This window comes from Pseudoliparis swirei, chromosome 15 (assembly GCF_029220125.1).
Source record: "Pseudoliparis swirei isolate HS2019 ecotype Mariana Trench chromosome 15, NWPU_hadal_v1, whole genome shotgun sequence".
In the NCBI taxonomy this organism is placed as follows: Eukaryota; Metazoa; Chordata; class Actinopteri; order Perciformes; family Liparidae; genus Pseudoliparis; species Pseudoliparis swirei.
Window position 1 is genome coordinate 9,333,124 of NC_079402.1, and position 24,847 is coordinate 9,357,970.

General features: G+C 41.9%; 1 protein-coding gene across 3 annotated transcripts; it reads left to right on the forward strand.

Annotated features, from left to right (window-relative positions):
* Positions 1-23,815, forward strand: LOC130205337 (cytochrome P450 26B1-like). Of its 3 annotated transcripts, XM_056432637.1 has the most exons (12): positions 2-393; positions 1,092-1,169; positions 1,440-1,524; positions 1,988-2,023; positions 2,277-2,416; positions 2,743-2,866; positions 5,215-5,359; positions 6,413-6,517; positions 9,456-9,583; positions 16,510-16,597; positions 23,457-23,510; positions 23,607-23,815. In XM_056432637.1, the coding sequence occupies exons 1-11, from the start codon at positions 204-206 to the stop codon at positions 23,502-23,504; spliced, it is 1,167 nt and encodes a 388-aa protein (XP_056288612.1). In that variant the 5' UTR covers positions 2-203; the 3' UTR covers positions 23,505-23,510; positions 23,607-23,815. The 3 variants fall into 3 exon arrangements, with proteins under 3 accessions (XP_056288613.1, XP_056288612.1, XP_056288611.1); XM_056432636.1 differs by lacking the exons at positions 23,457-23,510; positions 23,607-23,815 and adding an exon at positions 20,396-21,434 and having other exon boundaries at positions 9-393; XM_056432638.1 differs by lacking the exons at positions 16,510-16,597; positions 23,457-23,510; positions 23,607-23,815 and adding an exon at positions 14,026-16,494 and having other exon boundaries at positions 1-393.
* The last annotated feature ends 1,032 nt before the right edge of the window (positions 23,816-24,847 follow it).

The window sequence follows — 24,847 nt, forward strand, 5'->3', positions numbered from 1 at the left end:
CCTCAGAGAGCACAGTGAGACCGCAGTAATTTAACACACAGGTAGAGAGCCATGTGGATTAAAATGATTAGCAGGCGAGGACAGCGGATTTAAATCTGAACCTGGACCGACTATCACAGTTCAGAGTCGCTCACGTCGAACCTGAGAACCAACCAGTGCTCTCTCGTGCGCGTCTCAAGTGCGTCTCCAACCTTAAAACCCGAATGGCTAAACTACCAGGAAGTGCCGGTGTGCCGGTGCTCGGGGACAAGTCGCTGGAGTTTTACCGGGACCCGGTGATATTCTGCCGGCAAAGGGTCGAGAAGCACCGGGGCAGAGTGTTTCAGTGCCGCGTGCTGAATAGACCGACCGTCTTCGTCTGCTCTGTGCAGGGGATGAGAGAGATGCTGTGCGGTACGTCGTGTGTGTTGTGTGCGCAGGCGCGTGTGTGCACTTGTGCGTGTGCGTATGCTCGTGAACGCAACAGGTGAGCGTCGTAGAGTTGGGCCGTTAAAAGTGCGTGTTTGGTCCCCAACGACAAAATAAAACACCAGTATTTCATCATGTGGACGGATATATTGTTTATATTCTGTGTGCTTAGGGAACCATTGGTCATGTTATTAGATATGTCACTTTGTTGGTTTGATGATGTATTACAGGTGAACGACCATATCAGTATTTTATAGAGAGCGCCCGTGTCTCCTTTGAATCAGAATGATGACAAACATTAAATAAAGGAGGAATATCCCTCATGTGGACCAACATTCACCCCGGGATTAGTCTGCCCGTCATGGGAGAGACTCGTGATGTTGCACGAGAAGGGGGAGAGAGAGGATGTGTCCAAGATGTCTGTGTGTGTGTGTGTGTACTAATTGTAAAACTAAAATATATAATACTTTCGGATACTAGACAGTTAGGCTCTGTATAGTTGCATTTGAGTTCCCATTGTACCTGTTTGTGGATGTTTCAGCTTACCCTGTTCTCTTTAATGCACTTGTTTCATGATGTGTGGTAGATATTTATCTATTTAATTTGATACGTGATCTGTTTGTGTGTCTGATATGTGATCTGTTCGTTTGTGTGTGTGTTACATTTTATGTTGTGTGTTTCAGAGAAGTCCAACATGTTTCTGAAGGATCCAACTGACCTGATGACCAACATGTATGGCGACACCCTTGTTACCACTAATGGTAAACACATCCACACACCATGACCCCCACAGACAGCAGATATGTATTTCATACACAAGGTACTGCAAAGATAAGAATGAAAAAAACACTCTAAAGCAAAGAAAATAAGATTTCCAAGATGTAGGCACTGATGATTGTTTTCACTAAAAAAGACACTTTTGTTATTTACACAGATATGTATACTCCACACTGGTAATGTAAGACCAGAACTATGAAATATGCTCAAATTAACCAGAGCAAATATGAGTAACTTGTTTTTGTGTGTTCTAGGTGAAGAGGCGTGTCTTCTCCGTCTGTCCCTCACCAGCCTGTTCACAGGAAGTTGTTTGAAAACATCCCATGATTACATCACCAGGTAGGGAAAAACCTTATTTGTATAATATTTACGTTACTGTGTATTTTATGACCTGAGGAGTCACAGGGGGGAGTTTTATCAAATTAAAATGGGACCATGGAGCCGATGGCCATTTCTACTCTGGGTGTGTATTGAGACATTATTTCTGTTATCGGTTCTTGTGCAATGGATAAAGATCGGACTGCTACATTTGTGACAGGGCTGCAAAGTCTGTATTTCTGCAACAATGTGTTCGTCCAAGTCAAAGGCTTCTTTGAACTGACCCCGTCTCGCTTTTTATGGAGAGAAAAATCCCCTAAAATAACATTTGAAATGCTAAAATAGCAAGTGGATGTAGCCTTACATTATTGTTACAATCAACATAATGTATCAACATACCTATATTTTTTATTTTTTAAAACAACTGTGACTTCATCTTGTCTGAGAAGTGTGTGTGTGTGTGTGTGTCTCTTTCACGCAACAGTGTATGTGAGCGCTGTCTGAAGGACCTCTCTCTCAGGTAACGCTTCACTCAAAGCATATACATTTACATGTGGGGGGGGGGGGGGGGGGACACTTTGTACAAAGTCAGATTACTAATTACTAACTGGAAAACCAAAATATAAAAGACCCTGTTCTCATTAATGCGCATGCTGTTTCATGATGTGTGGTAGATCGTATCTATTTTATTTATTTGATATGTGATCTGTTTGTGTGTGTGATATGTGATCTGTTGTGTGTGTGTGTGTGTGTGTGTGTGTGTGTGTGTGTAGTGGCCGGCCACAGTGTGTGTACTCTGCCTTCAAGCGTTTGGGGACAGAGTTGGTGTTGGGCCTTTTTCTGAACGTACGAGCAGAAGAGCAACCTGAGCTTTTCCAGGAAATCATGCAGCTCTGCACCCAGCACTGGCATGGTAGGGGACAACACACACACACACACACACACGCACAAATACACACAAAAATGAGTGCAAGGCTGCTAACAACTCCTTCTTTCTCTCTTCAACTATCAGTTTATATACACTGCTCCAAAATGGTATTTTATTGAAATGTAGCACTGGTATCGACACTCAATGTGAAACCCGTTCTATCTTTTCCAGTCAGCTTTGTTGTTCTGCAACACAGTCTTGCAAAATCTTCCACTTCCCCTTCTGATTCAGCTCAGTAAATATAAACACTTTGTGTGTTTTTGCCCTTCTTTGTATTTGTTTCCTGGTCACATCCTCCGATGCCGCTGCAGGTCTGATCTCTGCGCCGGTCAATGTGAAAGTTCCTCTGTGGTCGTCGGGTTTCTCCAGCGCTCTGGAAGCCAGAGACCGACTGATGGACATCATCAAAGACAAACTGGAGAATGACACACAGGGGTGAGACTGAAAGAACCACCCACTGCTTCTCGACTTCCCCCTCTTATTTATTTTTCGACCACATAGACACAGATCAGTATTTTCCAAAATAGAGCCTCTGTTTTTTTTTATTAGATTGTTGCACAACAACTTTAGTGAGTACATTGCTGGAAGTTCCCCAAAATAAAATGCCTTCTTTCCTGTCGGCCTGTTCCCTGCTAGCCTGTATGAGCCTTGGACTCCATTTGACCATTTCTTCTAATCCAGGGGTTAGCAAACCCGCGGCTTTTTAGCCCCTTTGTTGTGGCTCCCTGAGGCTTTGACAACAAAATTATATATATATTTATTTATTTCTGTTTTGCCCAGTGGACAATCATTCACAGGGAACACCTCTTATCGTTGAGTGTTAGCTATTGCTGTCACTGAAAATAACACAAATTTAATATTTGTAATACTAAAATGTGCGTCACATCCTATGACGTCTTTCCCTGCAGGTGGCTCATCATGATATGCAGAGCCCCGCCTTCGTTAAACTGGCTTACATTCACGCTTGATACGTGACAGGAATGATCAAACATGTAGAAAGACTCTTCCAGAACGATTACAAAGCATTTTCTTGAAGAGAGAGCGATTTCTCCACTGCTGCAGCAAACTGAGCAAAGTAAATATACTTTCACAAAGTCTCAAACCCCACTACTGCTGCTGGTTCTGCTCGGGAGATATTATGGAGTCCGTTTGTGAAAACGTGTCCATCCTCCCGAGCGATCCATAACTCCTCGTCCTCGTTTCATAACTCCTCGTCCTCGTTTCATAACTCCTCCGTCCTCCGTGCTCTCGTCTAAAACTCCTGCAAAGTGACGACGCTCAGTTTAAACGTAGCAGAAGATACGCGGTTTTAAATGGTCACGTAGTAGTGTGGACGTGGCCGATTTATTTCATTCAAATAATAAGTCATTGCATTTAAACCATCCTTAACAATCTAGGAGCAGTGGTCTGCTGTGAAGGGAGCTACTGGGGGTTCAGGGTCTCGCTAATTGACACTTCGACCCCACTTTGAAGTGCTTCGAAGGTGCTTCGAAGCTGCTTCCTTGTGGTTACGGGACGACCACTCTACCCCGTGAGACACAAATACAAATTCAGGACCTACATAGTAGCCTGATTAATTGACCAGTGTATTTTTTTCCCTACTCTTCATAAGAGTTTGACAGGTAAAATCACAATACAATGACAACAAATCTCTTTATTCTGGTTCTATAATTTCACAAATACAACAAACTATAGTTTTTGTATCTATAATATGACTATACAGGACTGTCTCAGAAAATTAGAATATTGTGATGAAGTTCTTTATTTTCTGTAATGCAATTAAAAAAACAAAAATGTCATGCATTCTGGATTCATTACAAATCAACTGAAATATTGCAAGCCTTTTATTCTGATTTATTGCTGATTATGGCTTACAGCTTAAGAAAACTCAAATATCCTATCTCTAAATATTAGAATATCATGAAAAAGTATACTAGTAGGGTATTAAACAAATCACTTGAATTGTCTAATTAACTCGAAACACCTGCAAGGGTTTCCTGAGCCTTGACAAACACTCAGCTGTTATAAATCTTTTTTTTTACTTGGTCTGAGGAAATATTAAAATTTTATGAGATAGGATTTTAGAGTTTTCTTAAAGCTGTAAGCCATAATCAGCAATATTAAAAGAATAAAAGGCTTGCAATATTTCAGTTGATTTGTAATGAATCCAGAATGCATGACATTTTTGTTTTTTTAATTGCATTACAGAAAATAAAGAACTTTATCACAATATTCTAATTTTCTGAGACAGTCCTGTATATATAAAACTTTATAAGCAGTGATATCAAATAGATTTTGCGGCTCCGGACACATTTTATTCGGTGTTAAATAGGGCCAAATGGCTCTGTGGATAGTAAAGGTTGCTGACCACTTATCTAATCCATTCCTCGATAATTCCATTCTTTGTTTTATTGGCTGGTTTCCACGACTTCTGCCTTTCTTTTCTTTTGACATCGAGTAGAGATGAACTTTGATGTTTATCTACTTGATCTCTCGGGCCGGGCTTTCGGGTCAAACCTAGCTTTACTCCGTCATTACAGGTATGTTGAAACATACCTCACGACGTACCTCTCAATTGACCGACAGCAACATGACCCCCTTGGCTCTTTGCAGTGACGTTCTCACGCGTAAAGCCGCCTCCCTCTCTGCCATCAATCACAGGCTACAGGAGGGGCTATTGATCTCTGATTACGCGCTGGTTTGTTTATGGATCCCGTGCCATTAATTACTGCTGATCCGTTGAACGTGGAACCTGAGTCTCAGTCTCCTCTCTGCGGCTCTAGCTTTGTCGGCTCCCTCGGTTCTCTGCCGCTGCCCGACTCCAGTTCCGCCTCCCAGCATCTCCTGCTGTTCATCTCAGCGCTGATCCCCAAGGCGCTGGCGTCGCTGCTCACCTCCTTCACACTGGCGCTCAGTGGAGACAAGCAGGTACACTGTCGTATCTTCCCGCCGATCGTGGGATGGTGAAGAGATTGATGATGAGAAAGTATCTTGAGTGACACAGCACTTTAATAAGAATATTCAGTTTTATTCTTAACAAGTACAGGTCAGGAACTGATGCCTGCAGGACATCTGGAGAGCTTTCAGGAACCGAATTGAGAAAGTCTGCCGATAATGCATTTTACCATGAACTTTATACAAAACGAAATAGGAGGAGTTTATTCTTTCCGGCCTTTGTGGACCAATCACCTCCAGGCGTAATTACGTCATTCTGGGACTGATCTACCAGGTTGAACCCAGAAACGTGGAGCCCCTAGTCCAAACCTGAACCGAGACCTTCGTGACCCAATTAAAGACAGGCAGAATCCCGTCATATTCTAGAAATGATCCGCTAGCCCCCCCTGCACCCAGGATCTAACCTACACCCAGTGACGTGGTCTTCCAAAGTCGGGCACGTCACACAGAGAGGAGTGGACTTCGGAGGGCTACACATAAATCGAGGCACGTCGTACAGATTCTTGAACCTTAAGCTCTGACTTTTCATGTTTTGGATAATCTGACATTACATAGTCGATGAAATTATACTACAATACAAACACAGATGGGTGTGTTGATGGGGGAACAAATTAATGATACACATCTTCAGTATACATTAAATCACCGAAGCAGTCAAATGTGCAGAGGTGGCAAATGTTGGCATAATCCAAAAATGTGCACATGCTTTGTAGCGCTTTGGATTGTAAGAACTTAATCACAAAAGAAAAGTACGGCATGTCCTTGAATTAAAGCATGCCAGAAAAATAACTCATTATGCTTCAGCGCTTTGTGTTCTTGAATTGATACTTTATATGATACTGATATAAATTGATATTACAGTAGTACATGTACAGTGAAAGTTATCAGTATTTTTTTTCTTCCCTCTTGAGCAAAAATGAGGCCTCCGAAAAACTACGACCATTTGCCGTATTTTTACTTGCCCAGTTGTTTCTGCTTTTAAATGAGATTTTTCAAACCAAAATCTTTCCCCATGTTCACGAGGAGACCCGCCAGCGAGCGATGGAAGACCCTGAATACTTTCGCGCAGTACTGCTGGAGGTGCAGAGACTTTGGCCTCCTTTCATTGGTGGACGCAGAATCGCTGCTCAGGTAGGGCCGCTCACCGGGGACCGGGCTGCATGTCGGACTGAATGAGTGTCGAGGATTTCTGATCTCGTGTTGTGAATTTGGGAGATTTGTTGTCCCGTTTGAGACCTTCTTGTCTTTAAAGTCATTATAGATCAAAGATTTGGTTCTGGGGACTGATCTTCAGATCCAAATGATAGGGGAGTCCAACCACTTCATGCTTCACATATTTGGCACGACAGAATTTGGTTATCAAGCCGTTGTCTTGAGAGCACAAGTTAATTGTTATGGTAATACGGTTAATGTGATTATAGGTAGAAATGTGGGACTTTTACTTTTTAATTCGTAAGGGACGCAGGTTTGATACTTCTCTTAAATATGATCAAATTACTCCTTTTTATTTATATATCTTTTTTATAAAGAATTCATTATCTTTTTATATTTCGTTAACAAGGTTCTTTTTTTTTTTTTAAGATAAGAAAATAGATCTTGTGATCTTGAGATAACAGTAGCTTCCATGGCCCAACCCTGTGCTAATATACACTGTTGTGTGGTATCCCGTCCATGTGTGTACACTTTGAAGGATATATGAAATGAATGAACCTCTTTTCTAGGTTTATTTTCCAGTAGTCTAGGCTTCTGTGTTGCACTCCGTTCCTCTAGATGGCGACATATTCCTGTGGTTGGAATCTCCTCTGCTGTCACGGTCCTCTCTGCTGTTCACTGTACAGTACTGAGAGCTACTGGGCCTGGACTGGGAGCACATTACTTTCAGTACATTACATTGGCCCTGACTATTTGCTCAATCTTGTATTTGTAATTTGTGCGTTAAGTGTCTTTCAGCTCCAGTTGGCGGGTCTCTTTCTCTTTATTTTTGAGACTTTTCCTCTCGCAGCTTTAATGTTTTGACAGAAACTACAGGACACAGAAGTCAACAACGCATGCGAGTCCCTGCTTGCGTTGTGGTGTGACTGTCAGTGTTTGAGCAGCTTGTGTGTTTTACATGACACACGTGAACAATTACAGAAGGGCTGTTTTATCTGGTGTTTATATTATTTTGTACAACCCGTGTTTATTGTAACTTGTTCCATGGGGCCATTATTTCCACTTGCTTTCGTAAACTGGGGACTTATTATCTTTGTGCTAGACACGTGAACATTTTAAATCCCCTTGGCATACCGTATATATGTTACAATATACTTTTTCATTCATTAACAACAAGTGCTTTCCGGTTTGATCTGAGTACATTTGGGATTCTATGGTTTGATAGTGCTAAGAAGTCCTGTGTCTTGATTGGTCGGCTGCTACCTCCTTCTGCATCTGCTGTGTTTATCATTATGACCTCATCACACTGCCTTATGCAACAGCTCAATCAGAGGTATTGATCCATCTCCGCTATTGATTAGCTCCGCTCTCCCGGAAGGAAATGAGCGTGTGTGGGGGGGGGGGGGGTGTTGGCAGTGGGATTGATGTGTGCTGGTGGCACTGTGAGGCCGAGTGGAAAGACATTTGTCACTTCTGGGAAATGCATCAGTACTCTTTGATTCCTAACGGCCCGATGGGATGCGGGGTCATGGTGCGTGGGCGTGTTGGAGAATTTAGGAGAGGAAAGAACTCAAAGAATAATGTGGGTTTTTTTCATATAAGGTGGATAAATTATTATTGAGGAAGGAATGAATACTAGCTCATTTATGCTGACTCAAATAGACTAGATTATGTGTGTTAAAAGGTCCTTAAGCCGTAGTTTAAAAGTAGCTCTTTTGACGACTACTTTCAGTTAAATAATAGTTCATTCATAATTAACAGTTGGCATCTTGACTGGAACCACATCAAATTCATATGTTTCACTCTGAATATCTTTTATATTATATTTTTTAAGTTGACATTTTTAATTCAATGTAAAAAATGTATGGTACATTATCATATAACCCTCACCTATGCTTTTCGTTATTTTGTATATTTTTGATTATATAATTTTTTTATCATGACAGACATTTTTTTATAGAGAATAATTAACAAGCAATTTAAGCTGAAACAGTTAACCCCCGCGTGTTTCCAACTTCAAACACATTTCCCCCAAAGTGCCGAGTCCTGAGTGAAAAGAGATGATGAGATGTTTATGCGCGCAGCTAGGTGTGTAAGAAAGAGAGAGATTATTAGTATTCACAATCCGGTGGAAAAAGTAGAAGCTCCATCCAGGTGGAACTAAGATATGCAATTGTGTGTGTGTGTGTGTTTGTGTGTGTGTGCGTGTTTGTGTGTGTGTGTGTGTGTGTATGTGTGTGTGAGTGACTAACTGCCATGGCCGAGGCATCTCTGTGCGAACTGGGAGAAAATTGTAAAATAGGTTTTCACTCCAGCAGTGAAAGAAAAAAGAGAGTAGAGGAAACGGAAACGGCGGTCCTGTACCGTGGTGTGCCATTAGTGCAGCGACTAATGGACGGAGGGAATAGGTGAATTAAATGGGCAACATTCGGGTAAGTGGTCTTTTAGCCCCAAGGTGGCTCCTTTCAACAGAGCTTGGTGAAACATCAACTCGGGACATTTTGCTTACAATTCGAGCCAAACATCAGCGCTCCCATTCATTTTGGTTCAAAGGGGTATTAATTCAATTCAATTCAATTCAGTTTATTTGTATAGCCCAATTTCACAAATTACAAATTTGTCTCGGAGTGCTTTACAATCTGTACACATAGACATCCCTGCCCTAAAACCTCACATCGGACCAGGAAAAAATAGCGTGTTCTTAAAGTTGCGTCATTGCGCTGTTGTTCCCGGCTCACATTTAGTTCTGATTGTATGTCACCGCTTACAAATCTGCTTCAGAATCACAAAGCCTCCTGATCAACAGTTTGTAAAACACACGGGCGTTGTAGATGTGACGCAGGATTCACTTCATTATAATACAATATGAAAATTGGAATTTCCCCCACTGTGTGTGTGTGTGTGTGTGTGTGTGCAGGACTCCACGCTCGCAGGGTTTCATGTCCCAAAGGATTATGGTGTGATCTATATCAGCCATTCTGTCCACCGCGACCCGGAGGTGTTCCCGCAGCCAGACAGCTTCCTGCCAGAGAGGTGGAGCGGCAGGTGAGGATCTCATTCTCGTCTTTAAGTCGTGGTTTAGCTCGGACCGCGTTGCAGAAATAGACCTGTTTAGGATTTAGTGTCATCTATGGGCAGAATTGTATAAATATCATTACCTTCGCATTGAAAATGCGGAAGGTTATATTTTGATTGCCGTGTATTTATTTATTTATTTATTTATTTGTATGCGTGTTCCTCGCATAACAAAAAAAGTATTAAACCGAATCGCATGACATTTGGTGGGATGATTGGTTATTATCCGGGGACCATTTGATTAGATTGTGGGATCGATCAGGTCAAAGGTCAAGGTCAAGGTCATGAAAAAGTCGAAATCTTCTTGAACCGCATGAAATTTGGTGGGATGATTGGTTATTATCCGGAGACCATTTGATTAGATTTTGGGATTGATTGGGTCAAAGGTCAAGAAAAGGTAAACATCTTCTTTTTACCATAGCGCGGTCAATTTATATCCAATTGGCATGCAACTAATGCCAAAATGTTCATAATTCAATGCCCAATCTTGTGATATGCGAAGGTATGCGCTCTACCGAGTGCCCATTCTAGTTCCATTATGTTTTCGTTTGTGTATAACCACAGCGATATAGAAATTGTCTTGTTTTCGTTAGCTTAGAACGAGCCCTTCATATCTACATGATTTACAGTATCTATCTATATCTTCATCCTCTTCCATGGAGTCCGCCGTGCTGCGCGTGTTGTTCAGCCGTGTTTCTCCAGTGGCCCTGAATGGAGCTACCAAACGCTGGCTCTAAAGAGGGCCTTTTGCGTCGGTCGCTGCTTCAACTTTGTGCAGCAAATGCACCTGATGGTGTCGGTTCTCCTACACGCTTGGAGTGGACGGTTGTGGGGGACATCGGAGGGGTGGTGATGGTGTTGCTATATACCACCTCACTGCTAGAGGTCACTAAATCCAACACGGTAGTCTTTCAAATGTCCTAGCTTCTTCCTCCTTTTGCACAAATGTCCACTTGGACTTGAGGGTAAACTGCTTGGATGTTGGTGCATAAAGGTCAAGTTTACTGTAACCAGTAACATCTTCAGGGACACCTGGAGGGAGTTGAGTTACATCTGGCACAACATCAAATTAGACTCAAAGGGGAACTGACTAATTGTCTTTGTATATTGTGGGTTTGAATGTATGTTTTGGTTCATGTATCCATGCAGAGTCTTTATCGCGCACATGGGATTGCTTTGCATACAAACCCAAATCAATTTTAAAGAACCAACAAAGAAAAAAGTTAAAGTAATCCTGTCTCTCTTTGTGTTTTGTCACGCCAGCAAATCAGCTCCGTCTCAGACTACAGTCTATAAAATGACCATGAAGTTGAAACAACACCTTTCTAAATATATAACAATACCTTTGTTGACACTATATCACCAATACTTGAAAGGGGGGTATGTGTGTCCCAGTGAGTAAAAGAACTCTGCTGCAATCTCAATTTATCTCAAGTGTCTGTCCTTTTAGAAAGAGAAATGACTTCTGCCTCATGCTGTTAATTTGCTTCGATAATCCAAAATCTCAAAAGGAGAGAAAAAGAAGAGAAGAGTCAGAGAGATCAATATCTTCACAAACGGAACCAGAAAATAAACCCAAATCGCATTCAGGAAAGTTGTACAACTTCTTCTCAAAACTGGAAAAAGCAGCAGCATGAAAGACATTCTTTAAGATCCCATTAAATAGCTTTTCAAGGAAATAATGACTTTTGAGTTTCTAACTGTGATTCTTTATTTTATTTCAAGATGCAGGATCTTCTTCTCATTTACTATCTCTGGGATAGTGACATGTATGTGTCTGTATTATAAGTGGCTTTTCATGAAAGGTTGAACAAGTCTGGCATTGACACACATGCAGCCTGTCACTCACATTGTAGTAATATCGCACGCTGACACAATCACACACACACACACACACACACACACACACACACACACAACGTAAGATGGAGTAAGGAGGTGCTTTGACACATTAAGGGTTGAGGATAAGCTTCTTCTTTTTAAGCATTTTTCCATAATAGAGAAATTGAGATAAAAAATGGTGCTTTTAAAAAGAAAAATAATTAAACTGAACAGAAGAGAAAACAAATGAATTGTGGCTCCATTTATATTGATGGGTGGCTGAAACAAGTGGTCATGGACAGATAAATGCATGATTTTTTTTGAAGTTAGTGGTGAAGAAATGAGGTGCCAGCTAAAATGGTGAACAAGTGACACCAGGCATCCATGTCACAATCTGAAATGGTACCATAGCCACAGGAAATAAGCAGGTGTCACAGGTATGTATTAAACTCCATGTAACCATAGCAACAGCACCAGATGCTCTTTTATCGTTAACCGCTCCAGTTATAACATAAGTGTTTATTAGGTGCAGATGTACGCATCCCTAATAGAACAGGGTACCTCCCACATAATATACATTGAGAATATTTAGTAACGACTAATCTCTTACTGCCTTGTGTCACTGTTGCTAATCTAGTGCCAACCATTTGAAATGAAGATTTAAAGCAGCGGTATGATTTATGGCCAACAAATCAGATCTGACACTTGATCAAAAAGCTGCTTAACATGAGGGAAATAAATAAATAAAATAAACAATAAAATAAAAGACATATATGTAACTTGATCTGGCTCTTTTCACCAATTCATTCATCCACTTCCTCCATTCACCTGTTTATTCTCATTCATGTCGGTTCATTCAGGCGACAGAGCAGAGAGGTGTGGGGGGGAGGGGGGATCTATGAATGTATGTATGTATGTAGGGAGCTGCTGCCATGGAAACTAGTCATCTGACACTGTGTGTGTGTGTGTGTGTGTGCGTGTGTGTGTGTGTGTGAGCAGGGTGGGGGATGATGCCCTGTGGAATGGGATGGGATACAGAAAATGAGTCAGAGAAGACCCTATCCTGTTTTTTTCCTTCTCTCTCTGCGTCTCTCGGAAAAAGAAAAGAGGGTGTTTCCTCTCAAATGAAATGTCTCTGGGTGTGGGGCTTCCCTCCATCAATAGAAACGCCATTATGAAATCCCTTTTAGTGGAACTGACAGTTTAACTCAATGAAGACAAATAAAATACAGACACACACACATACGCACGTCTAATAGAAACAGTGAGAGCCAATTTTGCCTCTATCGAGCATGATCATCAAGAAATGACGAAGGATCTGTTTAGAGACACATTCCCAATGTCTTAATATATTTTCTGTGGGTGTGAGGATTTAGCCGGGCATCCCAGTTAACCATTTAATTGTAGTTTTATGTTTCCTACAACAGAAATGTCCACAGGGTGCCTACTGGTTTTAGTAAAGGTCAGGGTATATTTCATTGTACCCCATTCACAAAAAATAAATGCTATTGTATGGAAATTTTACTCCTAAACCCACAAGGACAAAATAAATTAAAACTAGATTATTCTAATGATTCTTGTAACAACGGGATTATCTGCTTATTAACACAATTTCAACTGAGTAGGTGCAATTTAAAATGGACTGAAGTGAATGTAAAAGCAACGGAGCACTTCATGAATGAATAGACAGATACCCGCTGTCCACCTCGGACCGGGTTTTACCAATGGGGATTCCCTGTGTGTGCGTGTACGTGCGTGTGTGTGTGTGTGCGTGTGTGTGTGTGTGTGTCCTGCGGGATAAGATAGGGTTGAGGAATGAGTCAGAGGAGATTTCCCTTGAGACAATATGATGTTAAATCAAGTACCAACTAAAAAAAAAACATCGTACAATGTATGTTCCTGCAATTGTGTGCCCCCATGAAGACTAAGAAACGACAAATAATTATTCTCGTCGACAAACCGATCCACTTCTGGAGCGCATCCATCTTTATGAAGCAGTCGATCTCTCTCTTCATTACAGTGTGTGCCTGAGTACTGCAGTTTATTTTGAGTTGATCCCACACACACACACAACCTCTTGCTGCTAAACATTCTCACTAGTGCACCAAATTCACTGTATTTGTGACCAGATTGTGTGTGTATGTGTGTGAGTGTGTGTGTGTGTGTGTGTGTGTGTGTGTGTGTGTGTGTGTGTGTGTGTGTGTTAATTGCTGCTCAAACTAGTGAACTTCCCTCAGGGTGTAACTGTATTTCTGTCTCTCTGCTTGTTTACTGTATTTACGCTTCTCTTCCTCTATTTATCTTCCGGCCTGTTCTCTTTCCTCCTACACGTCCTTCTCTCTGCTCCTCCATCTCTCCGTCTTCCTGGAGACTGTCTTCCTGTCTGCCTTGATAGTTGCCTGGCTCCTTTCCTTGCCACCTGCCCGTGTAATTTAATGACTGCAGTCCTGCCCACATACAATAACTACAGTTTAACCACATTGTGTGTGTGCGTATGTGTGTGTGTGTGTGAGATAAGTGCGTATATTGTGCGATGTGTGTCCCAGTACATACTGTATCGTCAGCTTGTGTGTGTTTGTGTGCTTTTCCAGTTGGAAGCAAACGTTAGAGCTGGCGAGTTAACATCCGATCCTCCAAACGCCCACACAGGCTCCGGCCGCCAGATGAATGAATCGGAAACGCAACCAAACGCAGATAGAAATCTGAGCTCCAACGGGCTGCGTTGCTGGTTTAAGATAAGTCTGAGAACACGGGGGGGGGGGGGTTCCTGCTCGTGGACAGTAGTTCTGAAGTGGAAATTATTAGCAAATCTTCAGTATTAGTTTGGATTGCTTGTAGGGATTTTCAGTTTTTCATGAATACCAAAATATAAGTCCCTGAAGATAAACTGAGATCTGTTTGTTTTGGTCTGTGTATTAATGGACACATAGGTATTATTCTGAGCTTGTAACAATTATTCAAACTATAGCTTTGATAGGTTGGATGTTTTGGTAGCACTTTATTGAAAGGAACATTTCTTTAGTTCACCGAAGGTTTCTGGGAAATACGTATATTTGATTTGGTACAGTCCTAATGATCGGAAAAGTATCATTCTCAAACATGATGGGTTGTTCAATTGGGATGTTTTTCACATTGATCATAGCATTCTAAAAATATGTTGATCAATGAGTTATTTTTCATGAACATAACTTAAACAGCTGCATTTATGATTTTCTTTGTTGTTCCTTTTTTTCATGTATGTAGCTGACCGGCTATCTATGAAAGCAGATGATTCTCAGTCTATTAAGCTCTGATTGGTCAACAGTTAGTGGCACAACAACCGATCTAGTTTTTGAGCAATTCCGAGTGTTCAACTTGTCCTGAAGCGCGGCTTCTTGGGACAGTCGTACAGTCGTACAGTCGTACAGTCACAATCACACGGCTGACACTGTCAAACTCTAAAGGAAATACTTGATACATGTCAATGGGATGTATCCAAGTTCAGCAAGAAATCCATGGAAAGATATGAAGACGAGAGTAAATATACCACTGAAGGATTGTTTAACTCTTTTCACCTTTCAGGAGGATCCCTTTTATTAGAGCTAATACTCAGCTGGATGAAGCTAATAACATCTTGGCTTCAAAGCAAAGTCATGGAGTTTGCCCACACATTAGAGTCGAATAATTAATTACACTGGACAATAGATTATACTTCTCTGAAGTACTTCCCATCTATCGAGCATATCCGATATGGCCTTCTGCTGGACCGCTTAAGACTTCCTGTGTCTCGGTGTTCCAGGACTGTATCGTACTCTCAACATCTAGCTGCTTCAGGATGGGCCTCCAAGTACATTAGACCATTAGACAGATGCTGCAGAGAACACTCATATTCTCCCTTCTCTCTCTGTCTCTAACTCTCTCTCACACACACAAAGCCTCTCACACACACTGGACCCAGACTATACACACCACTAATGCTTCCTGTTTGCCTTTAATCAGAGCTCAGGTTTCAGGAAGACAGGATGCATTAGTGGTGAGAGGGAAGAGATGGCCTGCATTAGCACGCTGTTGACAAACCTGGCGGCTGGAAACGACCAGAATCTCTTGACTTCTGAGTATATTTTTAGGTGATACATTTAAATGTTATGACAACCTGTGCCATGATGCCCACCTCGTGTGAGCGTCACAGTTATTTGGATATTTCAATCTGGAAAGTGGTGGAGAGGCCAACAGAGCAATGACGCTTGCGAGGCTAAATATATCGATGGCAATGATTTGAAGTTGACAAAAATATGTGTAAAAAAGTAAATCAATAAAGAAATGAATGAGCCACACAGTATGTATTTCTAAATGAACACGGTTTCCTGATATCATCGGTGACCTCTGGCCACCATTCAGGTCGTATCATTGGTTGAGAGACATGACATCATGTCGTCACCATCGGAACCTCATCTGATGATGATAAAATATGATATGTACTTTATTCATCCCCAGGGGGAAACTTCTTTGCAGCAGCAGCAAGCATGTTTACATTTATACAATACAATAACATAAAATAGCAGGGCAGGACATATTACAGTTAAGAATTCAAACAATATAGGAAATTAAAATGTAAAAATATATGATCACGTATTCTATGTCGGTTTTGTTATGGGCAAGCAACAGAGGCATGAAGTGGTCTATTGAGGGACTGCCTATGAATGGATATAGGCTCAAGCACTCTGATTTATATAAAATAAATGTAAAAAAAAAGTTTTTTTATGTTACTCCAAATATTAGAGCATGTCAAAATATTGATTTCTGCAGCTCTGATCTCATTGCAAATGTTTTGGACTAGGCCTGGGCGATTTAATAGCCGCTTCTATCCGTCGGAGTACGCAACATGTTGTCAGCCTTTATCTGCAATATTCAAAGGACGGTGGTCAGCTTGGTAACAAAGTGGTTAGATTCATCATATTTTTTCTCATGGTAATTATTAAAGATAGGTCATTCAAAATTATAATTGTAATGTAGTTTAAATGATCAATATCGACTGAAATGAAAGTGTAGTGAACGACCCTCTGTATTAACATGTAACTATGTTTCTGTATGTGCAGGAATGCAGGCCAGGAGCACTTCCTGTGTTCCTTCGGCAATGGGCCCAGAAGCTGCATTGGACTTAAACTTAACGACGTCTTCCTCAAGGTGACTCTATGTCTGTACTCGTAACACTTCCCTCTGCACACACACACATGAATACACACATGCATGCACACTCTTTCGTGCCACAGTCTGTGAAATGCTCTTCTTTTGGAGATGAGGAGGTCAAAGATGTATCCGAGGTTGCATGTAATGAATGTTCTTTAGTCAGAGAAACGGACACAAAGAAGAAGTGCAAATCCTGAGATGATGAGCAGGTTGCATGTGTGTATAATAAGAACTGGATGTGGCGGGGTCACTCAGCCTTTGACCATTACACCACCGTTATAAAAGAGAAGTTTGTGACACACCTGGAACTGCAAACAAGCTCTTTCTACTGTGGATTTTGTATTTTATGTTGTGGTTATATTTATATGTGTAAAGCTTTCTTTGAGCTGAGAAAAAAGCCATTTAACCCTCCTGTTGCCTTAGGGTCATTTTGACCCGATTAAATATTTAACCCTCCCGCCGCCTTAGGGTCATTTTGACCCGATTCAATGTTTCACCCTCCTGTTACCTTTATATTTACTAACATATTTTACACTTTGGGTTCAATTTGACGCCAGCAATTAAAACATCCAGAAAATTATTAGAATTAATATTGTTTTCCAAGTTTAAGTGTGAGGCACTTTATGTTTGTTTGTTGACTACCGAAAGAACACCGACATTAAACATTGAATTAACCCTAAGGCGGCAGGAGGGTGTAATATTGATTCGGGTCAAATTGACCCTAAGGCAACACAAGGGTTAAAAAACTGTGATGCAACCACAGACAGATGGATATTCATACATAGGCGCAAATAGTTCACAGAAAGTCTAACATGATGCAACTGAGCTGCAAGTGAGACTACTTAATGCAGCTGAACACTACAAATCGTGTGATTTAAGGGTGAAGATATTGATAAGGAAGATATTATATGTATTGTCTTTTTGAAATATGAATGAATTTGTTCTATAATTGGAGAAAAATGGGAATTTGCAACCAAGATGGAAGTGATATTTGGGAAGTTTGGAGGAAAACACATGAGTCATTTGTAGAAGATCTGCTACCAGACAACGACTGTACTGTAGCTGTCTGAGTGAGTGAAATAAAGAACTAAGAGACACAGAGAGCTGTGTGTGTGTGTGTGTGTGTGTGTGTGTGTGTGTGTGTGTGTGTGTGTGTGTGTGTGTGTGTGTGTGTGTGTGTGTGTGTGTGTGTGTGTGTGTGTGTGTGTGTGTGTGTGTGTGTGTGTGTGTGTGTGTGTGTGTGTGTGTGTGTGTGTGTGTGTGTGTGTGTGTGTGTGTGTTAGAGATAACAGACGGAGAGCCCGGGTACAGGCTGTCCTGTTTAAACCACCTGCCAGTCCCCACGGCGGCTCTCACCATAGCCACCATTGCCTATACTCAGGAGTCGCCTACACACACACACATGCACATACACGTGCATACAAGCCTATGGAAGGAACAAGAACAAGTCCGGTGTGTCACAGGTGTGACAACAGGAAGGGCAGAGATTGGTTTCCCATGTGGGATGTTCCCTCTGGAAACAGCTGAGTCTATGTGTGTGTGTTGTGAACCTTGGAGGGGACGCCGACCTGACAACAGCCACGGCGAGCGGCTGGATTCCCATGGTTTTAATTGGAAACATGCAAAACCAAAGAAAAGGATTCCCTTATATTCTCAGTTATCACAGGCAAACCACGTGTAGAATATACACTTTTATTTATCCCCAAGGAAAAGTTCTCTCTGCATTTTAACCCATCCTTATATTAAGGAGCAGTGGGCTGCCGGAAGCGCGCCCGGGGGGGGGGGGTTCAGTGCCTGCTCAGGACACTCACTTGCTAATTATTGGAGCGGAGATGGACCCCCCACCCCCCCACCTCTTGCCTCTCCTTACCCCCCCCCCCAAGCGCCCCACCCATTAAATGCTAGGTTACACATGTATGATACGAGGATTGAATATTTCACGATCTTGTTACAGTCATTGAAGTTACACTTCCCAAATCCCGACCGTACTCAGGTACAGTAACATCTCCCGTCACATTGTTTTGTAATGTTGTGGCAATAGGTCCATGATTTCACACAGTAGAGGGAAAACAAGCTTCTGATTTCCAGCCAGGTTGAAGATAATCTTAATAGCTAAATATCCTTAATAGGGTTTTAAATGTGCGAGCTGCTATGCACTTATGCCAGGTGGAGTGTGTTCCACCATGCAGCCAATGAGAAGTGGATCTCAGCAGCTCCCATCGTCGAGTCAATCTGATACACGTAATGAGCGTTATTTAACCTGCGCTGGTAGAGTAACGTCACTAAAACACAGTCAACATTGAAACATTATATGAATGGGGCTGTTTCTGAAAGCTATCCTTCATGCAAATGTTAGGGATGATTCAAGCCCACACACACACACACACACACACCCACACACAGACACGCACGCTCTCATGAGTCATTGTAAATGTTGGGCGTGATTGAATGGAGCGCAGGTGAAATACTCAGAGCGGTTTATTGATCTTCTCTCTCCTCATTCAGCTCCCTGTATTGTTCCGCAGGACAATCAAATGTCTTTGTTTATACTAGATTGCTGATTCTAGATATCCAGCAGTTTTCTTGCTTTTATAATTTTTTGGTTTAAAGAAGTGGCATGAATGGGTTAAGAGGCGGTGCATTGCTCTCATACTCTCGCTCCAAATGGACAATGGGCAATCGTCTTTTTCTCCCCATGCATTCTGCAAATCAATATCTATAACCGTATGTATGTATGTGTGTGTATACAATGAATACAATAATATACATATCTTATGTAAAAAAAAAAATGAATCCAGTCTAGTTGCTTTTCACACTTGCATGTTGATGAATATTTAATTTTTTACATCAATAAATTCAGAGACATGATGTCATCCGTATCAACGGGGTCCGCCCCGCCCCTCCGTCTGTGAGCTCAGGAGTTCTCCTGACCCCTTAGTGAATGATGTTCTCCGCAGCGTGCCCCAACACTGCAAAGGGATGTAACGTACAAGGAGTACACGCCTATCCATCACATTGGGAAGATTTATTCTGCACCAATGAGGCATGTGTTGAACCTCATCTCCTGTGTCTGATTGGCTTTCAGAAAACTGACCACGCACACACACACACACACACACACACAAAAGAGGGTGTGACCAGAGGGATCTAGGTCAGAGATGTGAGTCATCGCCTCCTTTATTCATCCTGTCTCCCACCCCCACCACCATCTTCCATACCCAATTCCCTCTTCTTCTTCTTTCCTCCCTTCCTCCATCCTCGTTCATTCATCCGGCTCCTCCCCCTCTATCAGGAAAATCTTCATTCACAACGTTGAGGGAGGACGGGCAACTGGCTGTTACTGGTGATGTGAGCGGGCTGCTCCGTGGTGTCATGTAAATTGTTGACATATTTGTTGAAACTTGGAACTTGTACTTTAGATGATCGTATTAGCAAAGATATCAAGAACTAATTTGAGTCCCCGAAGACTTAATGTTCCCTTTCAACTTGGCTGCTGAGAGGTGTTGCGTTGCTTTCCTCCTTCACCAGGCAAACAAACGACAAGTGTTATGGAGGCTGTGGCTTCACAAGTTGGAGCTTTTTGTTTTCAGCGTGGGCGGAGGCTCTCGCTCTGCCGAAAGCCTCCCGGTTCAACATTCTGTCTTTGATATCAAATTAGGATTTTGTCCAAGCCCTCCCACTGCTTTAAACTCTAAATATCATCAAGCAGAACATCCGTTTGGTTTATGTCAGTTCAGCGGAGACACAGACGTTCCATCACAGACAGAAAACGCGTTGTTCTTGTTTTGCCAACAGGAAGCGTGCATGTACCTGTTAAAGAACTACGACTGGTGTTTGGACCCTCCGTCACAGGACCTTGAGTACAAATGGCTGCCTGTGTCTCGCCCGGCCAACCCGCCCTCCGTCTCCTTCACCCGACTCGGTCACACCGGACGTGACGGGAGCGACACGGCTAGGGATGCACAGAACGTTTAGGGAGGCAGCTGAATGTGCCAGAACAACCTGGAATATATGTGAACACACCGAGAGGGACGCCAGCCGACTGTGAGCCCCCCCCCCCCTCCTCCATCCCCTCCTCCGCTGCATATAATGCAGGAATCGTCCTGGGGAAAGCCGCTTGAGGAATCTGCAACAAGACAAAATAAATGACTCGTAATCATTCTCCTTTTGCTGAATCTGACACCGCTGGACAGCATTTTATTTGTATTCTTTTTTTAAGGTGTCATCGATGTCAGTTTAAAAGGAATCACTGGATTCAGAAAATGAAACTCTTTTCCCCAATGAATCTTAGCAGATGTTGCTCAAAGGTTAAATAGAGATGCACCTTCTTTTTGTTTTATTTTGAACAGAAATGACCAAAACTGCAGCCCAAAAAATGCATTTCCCCCACTCTGCAGTATCAATATTTAAGTCACATAAATCCAAGGGAACACACACACACTTACACACACAGAACACACACACAAGCATGCAGAGGTAAGCCCTCATATTCAATACCTAACTGCAAACCTGTCTCCCCTCCCCCATCCACCACCTAGCAACCACGACTGCTTAGCAACAGTTCGTCATACTGACACTGACTTTCGTATCCAAGTCTCTCTCTTACACACACACACACACACACACTATCATTGATAGACACACCTTCTGAGTCACATGTAAATGATGCAGGAAGGTGTTTGAAATCATACGCCTCGATTTTAAATAACCTTCGTAACCTAAATGATTTTAACACATGAATCATAAATCAAACTCGAGTTGTTCTGTGTCGATCGTATGAAAGATTTAAAAAGATGTATTTGTTGATATTAAATTGAGAAATGTATTTATATTACATTGCATATTGTTTATGTTTGCATCTCTCCGTCATATTTATTGAAGTGATAAATAACTTTTATGCTGCCTAATGGTTTGACGTATATGCATTGCTCTTTTATGAACCTGTGTGTAATATTTATGTAAAAGACATTTGGAGTATTTCACATTTCTCTATCATGTCAAATCTCCAGATGAAATAAGAACTCATTTTGAATGCTAGTGGTTTACAGTTTTTTTGTCAGGCTTGCCAATTAGATATTGGGGGTTTACTCTGACAAAAACAAGTAATGATTAGTTCTATTTATTTCATTTTAAATAACTTGATAATTTTGCCTCTCCAGGCCTCATGTCTCCAGATACCAAATATCTTTCTGGTTGACGTGCTCACATCACATCTGACGTGCATAACATAATCAGGGATCACAAGTAGATTCATTTGAAGGTGTCGCAAAAAGTTTGAAGCAGCTAAAATACAACAATAACATGTTCTCTGATTGCTTCCACACATTGCATCTAAAAGTAGTGTAAAAGCAGACTGAAAGTTATAACATATTATAATACTATTCTCAAGGAAAACCTCAAATCTAAAATAATAGCCATTAAAAACCGGACAAAGAAATACAAACAGTTGCCCCAATTACATATATAAACATCTAGCACCATTAATGCTTTATTATATATTCCAGCAACATGTCCACGAGGCCTTGAGTGTAACTCGTATGAAAGGGGAGCTGTGCTGGTGTTGCTGCAATCTCTGCACACGGCTTTCGGCATGTGTCTCAGAAAGATGCTTTTGTCCTGCCCAACAAACCTGCTTTGTTCTCTCTCTCTCTCTCTCGCTCTCTCCCTCTCTCTCTCTCTCTCACTCTCTGTCGCACCAAAACATACTTCCTCCTATACACAATGAATTATGCTGCAGACATATGTCTTACTTGTCACACTCTGTCGTTGTCTCAGTTTCTCCCTCACTCGATCACACACACATACACACTTGCAGACATACATCACACACACACACACACACACATGCAGACATACATCACGCGAGCTCAGGCAGAAAGTGGGGTGCTTGTGAACAGAGTGGTATGACTCACTGCTCTCCCTGCACTTGTCTGTTAGCTGCCGGTACTCGCAACAACGCACGACAGGCGAGAGCGATTTACCATCACAAGTGATGTCGCTGTATTGGATTCTGAGTTGTAGATCATTGTGATGTCAGATATTATATTAAACTGTATATTTTAATGATCAAATGCCAACAAATGATACTCGATTTGATAAATGATGAAATATTGGGTCTTCTATTATCCCCGGTGGAGTTGAGTGAAGCTTCAGAAATTCGAAACACAGCGGTGGTTGATTGGATTTGGACACGTTGGACCTGAGAGCTTCCGGTCGCCCGATGAACAGATCAGCATTTCACGTGACATATGTCATGCATTCCAGTCTAAACCGGCTATCTGTGTGCTTGTGGTCCACCCACGTGGTTCACATTTCAAAACATAATAAAAAAATCCGCTCACCACGCACCCACAAACAATGGCCGAGTGAATTTGCTCTCGTGAACGTAAGGTCAACGAATTTCAAGAATGCGTGGGCAGAGGCGGCGTGTGCTCTCTCTCTCGTACGTGTCGATTTCAATGAGACGCAGTTCATTCAGAGGAACGTTGACTGTCACTCTACAACACAGGGTTTCACGGCAAAATGTGAGTTGCCGTCCCTTTATCCTACACACACAAAAACAAAAGAAAGTCGTGGTTGAGAAAGGAGGATGGGTGGAGGAGTTTTACAGCCTGAGGAAAGAAGCAGCTCTGGTGTTTCAGTCCATACTTCTCAGTGTTTGCTTCCCTATTGAGTGTGACTGGTTGGTGGATGTTAGGCCTTTGCGGAATTTGCCAAATATGTTCAACCAACACAACTCACGTTGATTGTCATGCACATGTTTGATGAAGGAATATATCAAGTGATGGAGAAGGAAATTGTATACAAACATACAATACACTAAAGGTGTGGGGGGCATTTTTTTGTCATCATCCAGGATGGTGAGAAAAAGGAAGTGATGTCGGTCCCTCGCCGACATGTCTAACAGGAGGTAGGGCAGAGCGTCCAGATGGCAGAACAAAGCCTGAGGTCAGTTTTAATGAGCAGAGCTAATTACCACATGACTGTCCTGTCTCTCCTCTCCCAGTGGGCTGTTGGCCTTCAACAGGGTAAACAACAGGAAGTAAAGGCAGGAAGTACCCACCGCCTACCCCTGCCACATACACACAAATAAGAGCGACTGGACAGTTGACTGACAAGTCGACTTCTTGTGAGCGTACAGAGCTGTAACCAGGCAGAACTTTGAAATGGGACATTTCGACACATATTTGAAAGGAATCAGACGGTGATGCAAATCACTCAAGATATCGCGATACACGTCACTTTGTCAAAATTGACAATAAGCACACTGATTCAAATACAAATTGTGCACTAAACGTCTTAAATAAATGAAAATAATGTCCGTTTGTTTCATTTGTCAAGTATTACATTCACACAGGAGTGTGCAAAACCAAGTGTTTATTCCATATAGACTATATTTGTGTGTCGAATTACTTAGAAATGCATTATATCGTGCTGTATATATCATATCGGAGATATGAAATGACCCTGCCACACGTAACCAGTAGACCCAATGCCCACAAATATGATGGTAAGTTTGTGGCATGCTCCTTGTAGCTGACATGTCGTTAGGCCCTGAGCTAGGTAACCAGGTCTGTTTAACCCTTATTATGCATTCTTCCCTAGTTTTAGGATGAGATAGATGTTGTTTTCACGGATGCAAAACGCATCACACGCTCTGTGGACATTCAGCACAGCAGTCATACACATGGAAACAAACGTTACAATTGTTTCCAAAAAAAATCCAAATCAATTCAGCTACCGATTTCTTTCTTTATTTTTGTCTCACCTGGTAATCTTATTACCTTCGCATTGAAAATGCGGAAGGTTATGTTTTGATCGCCGTGTATTTATTTATTTATTTGTATGCGTGTTATTCGCATAACAAAAAAAGTTTTAAACCGAATCGCATGAAATTTGGTGGGATGATTGCTTATTATCTGGGGGCCATTTGATTAGATTTTGGGATCAATCGGGTCAAAGGTCAAGGTCATGGAAAGGTCAAAATCTTCTTTTTACCATAGCACAGTCAATTTTTATCCAATTGGCATGCAAATAATGCTAACATGTTCATAATTCAATGCCCAATCTTGTGATATGCGAAGGTATGCGCTCTACCGAGTGCCCGTTCTAGTTCTCATTGTTTTGATGTCTTCACGCGGCAAAGCTCCTGCCCACACGGCAAGACACACTCGCATAAACACACAAGCAGGTGTCCATCAGAGCAGCACACACACACACACACACACACACACACTCCTGTTTACT

What these genes read in the sequence shown, in the direction of transcription:
- LOC130205337 (XM_056432636.1), top strand. Translation starts at nt 204, where the DNA reads ATGGCTAAACTACCAGGAAGTGCCGGTGTGCCGGTGCTCGGGGACAAG. An exon ending in CGCTCAGTGGAGACAAGCAG is followed by an intron (nt 5,360 to 6,412) that starts GTACACTGTCGT and finishes GTTCACGAGGAG; the next exon opens with ACCCGCCAGCGAGCGATGGA. An exon ending in CCAGAGAGGTGGAGCGGCAG is followed by an intron (nt 9,584 to 16,509) that starts GTGAGGATCTCA and finishes CTGTATGTGCAG; the next exon opens with GAATGCAGGCCAGGAGCACT.